At 40.9% G+C, this 12514-nt stretch overlaps 1 protein-coding gene across 1 annotated transcript; it reads right to left on the minus strand.

The window, feature by feature from the left end:
• Positions 1-256: 256 nt before the first annotated feature.
• On the minus strand, positions 257-10138 carry syt5b (synaptotagmin Vb). The gene is made up of 8 exons (XM_063221221.1): positions 9910-10138; positions 8076-8269; positions 7699-7785; positions 6220-6387; positions 4263-4430; positions 3313-3430; positions 2216-2349; positions 257-2000 (listed from the first exon to the last, which is right to left on the minus strand). The coding sequence occupies exons 1-8, from the start codon at positions 10136-10138 to the stop codon at positions 1791-1793; spliced, it is 1308 nt and encodes a 435-aa protein (XP_063077291.1). The 3' UTR covers positions 257-1790.
• Between the last annotated feature and the right edge of the window lie 2376 nt (positions 10139-12514).

A 12514-nucleotide genomic window follows, 5' to 3' on the forward strand; every position in this document is an offset into this window, starting at 1 on the left:
CATTGCTTAAAAATATTTTACTAATGTTGGATCTAATACAATGTTGGAATAATATTCAATTGAATGTAAAGAGTACAGTAGGGTTATATTGTTAGGGGGATATTTGTCTTGGGCTTGACTGTCACTACATCATATACATCACTCATGTAAAGACATGACAAAAGAGGCTGGGATGCATGTTTTCAGAAAATCCTTTTAATTGCAGATATCTGTGCGGTTCCAAATCAAATGAGAAGAAACACAAAATTATCACATTTCAAAACACTGTTTTGATTTTTCTAACATAGGGGCAGAAAACTATTGGCAGATTTTTTTAAAGTGACTATCTCTCGAAATACTGTCTATCCACTCAAACAGAGTTGTTGGTAAAACCTTCTTTAGGGCCAAATATGTTCCTGAGCATCCACAAAACATCATGACATCCATGACGTTTGTCACAATATGTAATATCGTGCTTATTACATATATTGTGTATGTACAATAGGATCAGGGTGAGTATGGTGTAATACATACATACATCATTTTCAAAAAACTGTTAAAGGGAAGCATTGTTTTTTTTAAATATATTTAGCAAGCTCCGATTGTAGTTTGCATTCTTGCTAACAAAGAAACACAGACTCATGTTATCCATGGGCATAATCACCAGTTACGAAGCATTACGATTACGAAACAAACAGATTCATGATTGCATAAACAGTTAGGGCCATGCATTCTTTATGTTGTAAAAAAAAAATTAAACAGTGTTGAAAAAATTGATTATTTTGAAAAGGTGATTTGGTGAATGCAAGCATGTCCAACATTCAACTACCTTAACTCAGTTATTCACTATAAAACAAGGAGAACTGAAACTGCCAACCATGCAAAATATACAAAACAGGAAAATAAAGGGAAAACATTCTTAGGTTTTTTTTTGCGAGCACAACACATTCTTGGAAATGACTTACAGTTGGAGAAAGTTTAGGTAACAGGATTTTTGAGGTTGTGGGGGTGGGTTTCATTTCAATTCACAAAACAATCGCACACATCAGGTCTTTTTTGTGCAAAGCTTTACTTCACTGGGAAATGACTGAAAGCTTGCAAGTCAAGTAAAGCTTTGCACAAGAAAGACCTGAAGTGTGCAGCTTTTTGTACAAAAACTTCAAGTGAATCCTGCACCTTCTAACCAGATGAGCAGAGAGTGATCCATCACCCCTTCACAATTCACAAAACAATGTAAGGTAGAATGGGGTCCAGGTAAACTTCGGAAATAGGGTTGACATTTTAGCCACTACTCCATGCCTAATTAACATCTGTATAAGTGACTTACAAGACATGTTTTAAGGGCCTACTAGGTCCTAACTACGGAAATATCATCAACAAAGGCCTTATTGGCAGTTAATAGGAAGGTAGTGATTATACACGTCTAACAAATGATTGATTGTCTTATACTTGTAAGTCATTTCCACAGACAGTTAGGAATGTATTATTGGCTAAGGGCCTCCGCACACCGGCTCCGACAATGTGCAGAGCATTGCTCCGCAAAAGTTAAATTCCATTGTTTTCAATAGAACCCTGCACACTGGCGCCGATGTCCGCGGTCATTACCTAGCGATTAGAGACGAGTTCTGTTTTGTCAGAGCCGCCCATTATCCATGCTATGTTTGTGTGAAATTGGGTTTGGGGGTCGGAATTATCTCGGAAGCGAAAGTGCTCCGCAGTGCTGTTGGAACCGATGTGTAGAGGCCCCAACATGTGAACATTATAATAAAGTGTTACTTGGGGCTGAAATGGAGGTAGCCGTGCCGCTAGCGCTAGCGGACCGGGGCCTTGAGCGCAGCATCAATCTCCTCCTCCGGCTGCAGGGTGTGCCACTGGGCGATCGGACGCCTGGGATTGGCCAGCATGTCTGACCAATGTTTCAAGCCAATGCCCGTAGCGCCATAGCCAATGAAAATCTTGCCGATGGGATCGTTGCTGCCCAGCTTGTCGTAGTCGTAAACGGTGATGATAACCTGGACTTTCTGTAAGTAAGACGGGAAAGCATGAGCCAACCATCAAACTTTCCGAAATCTCATTCATTTATTCTCATTCATTCATTCATTCATTCATTCATTCATTCATTCATTCATTCATTCATTCATTCATTCATTCATTCATTCATTCATTCATTCATTCATTCATTCGTCTGTCCGTTTGTTTGTTCAAGTCATTCTTTCATGTTGATTGGAAGTTTTACCTGTATTTGTGCAAAGGGGATTTCAAAGCTGAAGCTCTCGTTAAAGTAAGGGTTCAGCGTGTTCTTCTTCACGGTGGTCTTCTTCTTCTTCAAGCGTTTGCCTTGGTGCTGCAGCACAATTTTCACAAAAGGATCTAGAGGAAAGATTGGTTTGATTAGATCGTTATTCAGCAGTGGTGGTGAAAAACCTTATTCCTAAATTGGTTGACCTCAAGTCAAGGCAGCTGGGGCCGTAAAGAAAAAAATTGCGAGCTAGTCAGTCTGGCCAATTTGTGCAGCTTCAAATCGCCCTCAGAATGAGCATGCTGATTAAAATGGTAACACTTTACTTAACGCCGGCGTCATACGTATGACATAACAGCGTCATGAATGAGTCATAAACATAAACGTTTTATGGCCATGAAAAGTAGACATTGTTAGGCCTGTCTTTGTCATAACCAAATTTCACAAGACTTCATACAATGTATATGACATTGACATAATGTTTATGACACATTCATGACTGCATTATGAAAATGTTATGACACAGTTACGTCATACGTATGACGACGGTGTCGTGTAAAGTGTTACCATTAAAATCAAGCATCTCCAAAAGCTCGACTGAGGCGGATTTTAGTCAGTGATGCTGTTGTTATTGACTCCGCTAGTAGTCTCTATACAGTAGATCTGAGTCGGAGGAAAGATCATCCTGACCAGATCATCTGCAACCCAAGCTCTGTGGTTGTTAGTACGGGATGAAGGATGAAACAAAAAAATGTCCAGGAACATCAAACTCCACACTGCACATAAGAATCTAACAACTCCAAGTATTTTGCTGAGATTCATACAATGCTTCTACACATAGGTGACATACATTTTTGTTGAAGCCTTTTACTGCAGATAAGCCCATCAACAGGCCTATTCACTCTTTACTGAAAACACTCAACTACATCGTAACAACATTGCTATGACAATGCAGACATTCTTAAGTAACCGATTAAAACTTAATCAAAACCACTTTGGTGACAATGAGGTTATAACATAAGCTCTGCACTGAGGAGTAAAAAAGCAGACAAGGCGGGGATGAATGACACTATTAAGAGTAAAATGTGTATTACCAGATAATCCACCCACGTCCATCTTCTTGAGGTTCTTGGCCTCCATGATGCACACTGTGAGTTTCCCTGCGGTGGGGACGTAGCGGAGGGAGATGCAGATATCACCCAGCTTCTCCGCCTGAAATGGGAACCACACAAAACAAACTTTATCAACTGCACTTCAAGAACATGAAAAAGGAAAGTGTATTTTTCTGCAGTGCTGCTTTGACAAAAAAAGATAACACGAAGAAAGAAACGAAAAGAAAAGAAAAGTAAAAAAAGAAAAGAAAAGTAAAAAAAGAAAAGAAAAGAAAGGAAAAGAAAGTGAAGTAGGTCCAACATAAACATCTTAAGTGGTAGTTCATGCTGGACATTTCAGAGTTTAAATGTTTCCACATTGCAAGATGTAGACCATGTTTTACTGTGATAATGATAATGATGCAGAAATGATGTTCATGTATAATCTAAAAGTAGTACATTACATTACACTTAGCTGACACATTTTATACAATGCGACTTCCAGTTATTTTTGTACGTCCTTGGAGCAGTGTGTGGGGTTACATGTAGGTGCCTTGCTCAAGGGTAACTCAGCCATGGAGTGAGATAGGGAGTAGGAAGGTGGGATACAAACCTGCAACCCTCTGATCTAAAGCCCATCTCCATAACCACTAGGCCACGGCTCCCCACAATACATACCTATATACCTACATGCCCATATTACCTATGGTCAAGTGATGTCTTTTTTAAAAAGTATTTTTTGGGGCTTCCTGCCTTTATTATTACAGGACAGTGGAGAACAGACAGGTAATGATTGGGAGAGAGAGATGGGGGAGGATTGGGATATGACCCCGGTTGGACTCAAAGCGGGGTCCCCGAGGGCATGCAAGCCCAAATGTGGGGGGCTTAGCGCGCTGCGCCACAGCGCCCCCTTGGCCAAGTGATGTCTAATCATAAAACAAAAGTCAACAAACCTCCTCTTTCTCCCCGTTCTCCAGGTCTCTCCACTCGTGCATGGGCTGGGCCAGGTCCACACTGCTCATGGGGATGGCTATTTGGCCGATAACGTCATGCTTCCCGAAACGGTCGAAATCAAACACCTGCAGAATAAGGGTCTTGCCCCCGAGCTCAGCATATGGGATCTGGTTTGGGGACAGAAAAAAATATGTAGTTATGTTATATATTCAAGAGCACCTCATGACAAACATGACCATTAAATAACGTTTCAAACTATTATACGTTTTTTTTACTTTTATATGTTTCATTTTCCTTTTATGACTTGTGCACATGAAGTAAGTGACAAAAAAGCTTACTTGACTTGATACTACAATTCATTACATTATTACACTTGGATGACCCTTTTCTTTATCCAAAGCGACTTACAGATATTACAGGCTATCGTTTACAGTCCCTGAAGCAATGTGGAGTTAGGTGCCTTGCTCAAGGGCACATCAGCCAGGAATGGAGGTGTAGGGAGAGGTGAAAGGGTGGGGATTGAACCTGCAACCCTGTGTATCTACAGTCCAACCCCCCCCCCCCCACACCCACACCCACACACACACACACACACACACACACACACACACACACACACACCACCACCACCACCACCATTACACCATGGCTGCCCACAGACAATTGTACAATGAATGTATATTTTGCTTTACTCAAAGCCATGATCACACCCAACATATATACCATCAGAACTTGTGTAGGCCTACACTGCATACACAGGTCCTTCTCAAATAATTAGCATATTGTGTTAAAGTTCATTTTTTCCCCATAATATAATGATAAAAATAAATAAATAAACTTTCATATGTTTTACATTCATTGCACACCAACTGAAATATTTCAGGTCTTGTTTTGTTTTAATATTGATGATTTTGGCATACAGCTCATGAAAACAAATTAGAATTGATTTTTCTTAAAAATACAAAAACTTGGTATGGAAATTTATGGAATATAATGAAGAGGGAAGTGTGGGTCACCAGATCAAAGAACAAAAAACAGCTGACAGCTAAGCATCAATGATATCTGGGCTTTCATAACCCTCATGCAATGCCACTGCCATTGACTTCAATGTTAAACACAGTCAGGTCAGCAGTCTAACCCATGACTGCGGTTTTGAGTAATGAACAAGGCTGAGACTTTTTAAAGCCTCAGGAAGCTTTTACCAGTGTTTACAGTTAATTTGTTGATTCAGATGATTAGGTTAATAGCTTGTTTAGACAACCTTTTCATGATACGCTAATTTTTTGAGATGGAAATTTTGGGTTTTCATGATTTTTATGCCAAAATCATCAATATTAAAACAAAACAAGACCTGAAATATTTCAGTTGGTGTGCAATGAATGTAAAACATATGAAAGTTTATTTTTCTATCATTACATTATGTGGAAAAAATGAACTTTAACACAATATGCTAATTATTTGAGAAGGACCTGTATAGCCAATATTGTATGAGAGCAATACAAAAGCCATTCAATGTCACAGTGCACTCATGGGTACCTTCACAGCTGTCAAGCAGGGAAGGACAGACAAACATTTGGGGGAAAGTACAGATGTCTGGGGGTGGGGAGGAGACTCAGGGAGACTCGGGACGCTACACATGGAGACACGACATCACCAACATCCTGGACCACGAGCACAAGCTGCTATACACACATAGAAAACAGGAGAGAGAGAGAGAGGGGGAGAGAGAGAGGGAGAGAGAGAGAGAGAGAGAGAGGGAGAGAGAGAGAGAGAGAGAGAGAGAGAGGGAGAGCGAGCGAGAGATAGGGAGAGAGAAAGGCATTGACAACGGTAAACACACCTATTGACATATACACCAAAACAGCAATGTCCACCGCTCAGACAACCTCTACACATCCACTGTCACTTTACCAACACTGTCACGAGACACAGACAACATCAGCACTGGTTGGCCACCTTAAACACGAACGTCTCGTTGAAAACAGGACACAGGTTTTTGCGCTGCACTTTGGTCTCAAACTTCTTCTTCTTGTCAGGCAGGAGGTAGACTTTGACATAGGGGTCTGACGTGCCGCCGATGTCCATGGCAGGCAGGTCCTGGGCTTGGAGGACTCCGACACTTAGCTGTGGATACACAATAACACCAAAACTATGAAGCTCACACAAGAGAATGAGTTCAGTCTTGTTGCTGCGTTCCAAATTATTATGCAAATTACATGTTTCACTGATTTCCCCTAATAAGCAATATAAATGACAGTCATCCTAATTTTCAAGTCATCAGCAGGGCTTCGAACCGGTTCAAGGAACGAAAACCGAAAACCGGAACGAACGGAATTTTACGCAATTTTATGAGGAGCAGAAACAGAAACGAAAACGGAACGATAAGAAAGAACGATATTTTGCGTTCCGAACCGGTTCAGGAATGATATTTTGGTGGTGGAACGAATTCAAGAACGAAAACGTAAAACAAAGGCCTACCTGAACCGTTCGGAACGGAACGATTGAAAAATAATTTCGTTTTCAAGCCCTGGTCATCAGCCATTAGAGTACAATTCAAATGTTTTTGAATGAACTTTCCAATGATTACGGTATTTAAAAAAAAAAAAATAAAACAACTTTAAATGCTCTGTTTCAACTGTTCCAATTATTACGCAAAACAGTTTTATTTTGTTGTAAAGAACTGAAAATGGGGAAAATAAGAAAGGAAAGAAATTCGGATTACATCAAAACAGTTGAAATTTGGTATTTCTAAATTACATTTCAATATTCAATACTTGGTTCCTGAGCTCTTCGCATTAGTCCCTGGAATGCTGCGTTTAACATTGAAGTCAATGGCAGTGGTAGTGCTTGGGAGTTATGAAAGCTCAGATATCCTTGATGCTTTGCTGTCAGCGTTTTTTTGTTTTTTTATCTGGTGACCCACACCTCCCTTTTTATTATACCCCATAGATTACCATACCACGTTTTGGTGCTTTGGTGGTGTGGACATTCTAAAGAAATAAAACCCCATTGAAAATCATTGGTATGTTATGTCTGGTGAGATAGAATGCTCGTAACACCTAAGCACCAAAATGTGTTGTCCCGGGACCAGGGAGGCAGGGGACTCAAAATTGGGTGTTCATTACACTTTATGTATTGGATGAGGGGCCCTTTCAGATTAATTTGTCCTGGGTCCAGCAAAAGCTGTCAGCGGCCCTGAATAGACATATTTATGATATACTATATGTATACTGGACTATAACCGTTTTAGAGCATCATTTCAATACACGACAAAAACTCAATGACAATGAAGACTTCATGATTTCTGTGGTCTTGCACCTATAAGGGATTTTAGAATGTTTTTAAATAACCGATGCGGAGATACTGTGTGTCTGAGTGCTAGAGCGCGTATAACTTCCAAGTGACATGATTTATTTTCACCAGTAGCCTACCTACCTGGGTATCGGTGAAGTTGTAGTCCAGAGTAAACTCCAGTTTTCCCAAGTTCTCCTTCTCCTCCTCGCCCTCTTTCTTATCCCCATCCTCCTGTTGGAGTGGAAGAAAAGGAACTGCATTATGCCGCTCACTGCTCATGTGAGGCAGTCAGTCACTGACATACGTACCTAAATTATTATCACATAACACTTAGCTGACGCGTTTTATCCAAAGCATCTATTTATATGCAGGGTATCAGTTATAGTCCCTGGAGCAATGTGGGGTTAGGTGCCTTGCTCAAGGGCACTTGAGCCATGGATTTTACAACAAAACCCGGTAGATGTTCTACATGCACGAGTCATTTGTTTACTTTAAGTCATTATTGTGCGGTACAGTACCTTCTTCTCTCCCTCTTCTCCTTCTCCTTGCTGCTCTCCTTTCCTCCGCCGTCCTCCTCCTCCTTTCCTCCTCCTTTCCTCTCCCTTCTTGGATTTTTTCTTCTCTCCCATACACTTCTTCCAGAAGCAGAACCCGAAGGAGCCGATCAGGGCGAAGACCACCAGCACAATGGTCACCACAGCCCACGTGGGCACTGCACAACGGGAAAATCAACTTAAAGGACCACTCCTGCCAATTTCAATATGCTGTTGTATTGCTCACACTACCCTTGACTTGTCTACCTGGTGATGCTGCATTTTTTTGACTCAGCCCTTTCTGAGATATGAGCTATTCTAATGCAGCTTTTGTTTACACTTTTTAAAAAAAACCTTAACATAGGCCTACTCCAAATATTTTCCCAAAAGGTATCGCAGTTTGCTAGTTGTCTGCCCCCCCCTCCCAATCAATGAGGTGTACATACATCCACAAATTTAGATTTCGATTTGATTATTGACCATATCACTCAATAACTCAATAAAATACAATTGAGCTTGCAGGTATTGCAGCTTGCAGCTTGCATTGAGCTATGATTTAACGATTTAACCATGCTTGTGCATGTAACATTGCCTGATTATCATCGACTTTCAAATCTCTATTCATCACTAGGAGGTTTTTTTCAAATACTTTGCATGTATTCTTCAGTGTGTACTGTCCGCTCAGGAAAGATATGTCATGAATAAGCTGCAATAAAGTTCCTAGTAGAATTCCTCAAATGAGTTAAACACTTCTTTGCAGTCAGTCTAGTCTACATATCTACGTGTAGCCTTTTGTTGAAGATATAAGACTACCATGAGTTAAGTGGAAAACTATGAATAAAAAGAGTAATACAGCTGAGTGTATTATGTCTGTGTTTGGCTAAAGAATAAAGCTCAGTTTGTGATATTAAACAAAAAAATTAACAGAACAACTAAAAGAACAGATACGTGGGTGAAAACAGATAGCGGGGAGAACATGACAGTAATTGGCAAGAGCAAAGAGTGGGGAATATTCAAGAACTTACTTCTGTGGTGTTCTGTGTAAGAAAAAAAGACATTTGAGAACATGGATTAAAGTTTGGTTAGACAATAAAATTGTACGTTTGACATGTGTACAGTTCTGAGTACTATGCTCTTTGTTTATAGGCTCTAGGGTTAGTCACTCTAGTAACATTCAAAACGCACAAACATGATGTTATCTTAAACGCTTTGTAAATGCCTGAGATGGTTAAGAGGATTTGGTGGTCGTTAAGCTAGAGGGGTCAGCAAAAAGGTTACTACAACTAGAGATGATGAATGTTGACAAACTGCAGCATCAGTGTCAACAATGTAAAGATGAAGAAAGCAGAGAATGCACACACATCAGTGGCACAGGTGCTGGACAATAAAAAATAAAGGAAGTAAATCATAAATGTCCGCAACACTGTTAATGCTCCAAGTTGTTTAATGCCACAACGTCCCAATGTCGCATTTTAGAGATACTGCTGTGTCAAATTTGCAATAATTACAACATCCAAGCAACAACCAAGGATTTGAATGCCTTTTTCTCCGTTTCAATGTGGCACAGATACTGCACGTTGCCTTTGTAGAGCAGAATTATTGTTGATTTTCTCAGTTCTCGATTCATGTAAAATCAGTGTGATTAGGCCCTGCCGTGGCACTAACGGTTGGGCACTGGGCTGCCACGCCGGCGCGGGTCATTTGCCGGCCATTCTCAATCTCTCTCTCCATTTGCTTCCTGTGTACCTCTCCTACGTCCTAACATCAATCAAGTTGAAAAGACCAAATCAGTGTGATTATTGGAAGACAGCAGACTCACTTGGTAGGTGGCCAATCTCATTCATGAACTTCGACTTCATGTGGTCGTAGTTGTGGTGTGGAGAAATGTGCGGGGGAGAAAGGTGGTGTGGTGGTCGCTCTTCTCTCTCCCTCTCCCTCTCCTTCTCTCTTTCTTCCTCCTCCTCTTCTTCTTCTTCTCGTTCCTCTGATTCCCTCTCTCTTGGTTCGGCGGCTCTCCTGCTGCGCAGTCTCATTTTTGGGATCCTCATCTTGGCTATCAAACACAGACGGGAGGGAAGATGGAAAAATGCAACCATTTTTTAGTCCGCAAGCATTAAAGGTACCAGTAGAGCATGTACTGTTTAGTAGTTTATTTCCAGAATTAATCTTTTTCATTGACTCGTTAAGAGACAGCGTTAAAAATGTGTTGTTACCAAAATAGCAGTGACCAAATCATAATGCATTCACTAAGGCCCTGTGTTATATCCTAGTAGTGTAGTACTATGGTAGTTAACTTTTCAGTGTTTATTACAGCGTGCCACTGGTGATACAGTGTGCATTATGAGGCTACTATCGATCACCACCAATCTAAGCATTATGACTTGTAAATGTACAGTTTTCATACATGAATAGGTAGATATTCTCAATTTCTGCCATTTTGAAGTTACAATTAGTAATAATTATAGACATCTTTCACAGCAAACCTTTGTTCGGACCAGTTAATATTAATGTATTACTTTGTATAAATATTCATGACCCACAATTAAAGGGTCACTCAATTGGTAACAGACAGGAAAGAAGACAACGAAACAGATACGAAAACGACACAGAAGACGAAAACGGAGAAACTAAACCACTTCACAATCCACAACCATTAAGGAGGCCATAGGCTAAGGACTTGAAGCCGCAAATGAAGGCTCACAGGTTCCACTGAACTCCCCCACACTTACAGTATCAGGAGTGAAGCTGAAGGAGAAACGTAACCACTCTACAGTCCAGAGGCGGACGTTACATTAGGCAAACCTAGGCAACTGCTTAGGGCCCCAATCAAAACGGCCCTCCATTGAGGCCCCCAACTTTCACACCAGCCACGGTAAACACACAAAATCCCACAAGTCCTGATCTTAATTTGTCGCTTACGTAAAGTAGTTGAAGATATAAACAAGACAAAACACTAAAATAGCACCAACACACAGGTTTGTATGTCTGTAAAATGACTTTTGAGAGCCCCATGTTTATATTTCGCCTAGGGCCCCAAAATGGCTAGACCCGCCCCTGCTACCATCCACACGCTCTAAGGAGGTCAGAGGCTAAGAAGGTGAACCCGCAACTGAAGGGCTACATGTTCAACTCCCCCACACTGACAGGTGGGATGGGTGGAGGAGGGGGGGGGGGAGGAATGGCCGGCGTTCTCCTTCAGTCTCCCCCATGCTGTAGGTGTCCTTGAGCCTCTAAGCTAGTGTTTCTCAACAAGGGCTCTATAGCCCCCCAGAGGATTCGTTGGGGGAGCCCTAGGGTGGCGTTGAAAAGGCTACAGCTAAGAAGGGGTTGGACATCATTGTCATTGGGGTGCATTAGTCAATGGGCATTTCTCAATGTCAAGTGTTCTAGCCTTGGTAGTGCGAGTAACGTCGATTTTTCGTGGATGTATCCAATTATAAATTACACTTAAAACTAGTGACTGGATACTCTTTGGTGAAATCCGTGAAAAATTGGTGTTACTTGCACTACCAAGGCTAGAACACTTCACATTGAGAATCTGTGTATGTCATTTTTTTTTATCCTAAGGGCAGTGTTGGCAGGCTTATGATGAGGCTAAGGGGGGCGTTGGGAGGCTTATATGATGAGGTTCAGGGTGTGTTTGTTCGAAAATGGTTGGGAACCACTGATCTAAAGCCTAAGACGCTCAAGGACACTGGGAGAGGCTGAAGGAGACTCTAAGATGACCTAAGCCTCACCGCTAGTCCAGGTGGTGTGGCACTACTACTACTACTCACTTGGTTTTCTGGGTGCTACTGCTGCCGTGTGTTCATTGATCACATACAGGGTGAGTAAGTGTAGGCCCTATATTAAAGTAGAAGTACTGGTAACACTTTAGTCTAGGGATACATCTATTAGCACTAATACATACAATGTTAATGCCTGCATAAGTAACTTGTAAGGCATGTACTAAGCAAATGCTAAGGCCTACTAGGTCCTTACTGAGGTTAAATTGGTAATAAATCCCTTATTGTGCATGAACAAGACATTTGCGAATACATGCCTAACAAATGCTTGATTTTGCTTTGTACATGCCTTACAAGTTACTTATACAGGAACATTGTATGTATTAGTGCTAATAGATGTATCCCTAAAATAAAGTGTTACCGAAGTACTGTTAAAAGTGTAATTGCAACTCTAGCAGTATGGCTTTACATAGCTACAACTATGTAATATCTACATGTTGTAATTACACCTGTGACAATATGTTTACTTCTACTTTATACAACTCTGTTCGTCAAGACCATGTGAAATTCGTCTCTCTGATGGCATCAATAACCACTTTTAGAAATGTATGAAAATGTTCCCCTGCACATTTATCATTACCTATAGGCCCAAAGAAAATCAGCCCTAGGGAAATTTGAAGACTATTATGTCTTAAAATA

The sequence above is a fragment of the Engraulis encrasicolus genome, chromosome 17 (genome assembly GCF_034702125.1).
Source record: "Engraulis encrasicolus isolate BLACKSEA-1 chromosome 17, IST_EnEncr_1.0, whole genome shotgun sequence".
Classification (NCBI taxonomy): Eukaryota; Metazoa; Chordata; class Actinopteri; order Clupeiformes; family Engraulidae; genus Engraulis; species Engraulis encrasicolus.

Coding starts and splice junctions, on each gene's coding strand:
- syt5b (XM_063221221.1), bottom strand. CDS start 10,138: ATGAGGATCCCAAAAATGAGACTGCGCAGCAGGAGAGCCGCCGAACCA. Junction 6,388..7,698: donor ACAACTTCACCGATACCCAG/GTAGGTAGGCTA, acceptor GTGTATCCACAG/CTAAGTGTCGGAGTCCTCCA. Junction 4,431..6,219: donor ACGAGACGTTCGTGTTTAAG/GTGGCCAACCAG, acceptor TCCCCAAACCAG/ATCCCATATGCTGAGCTCGG.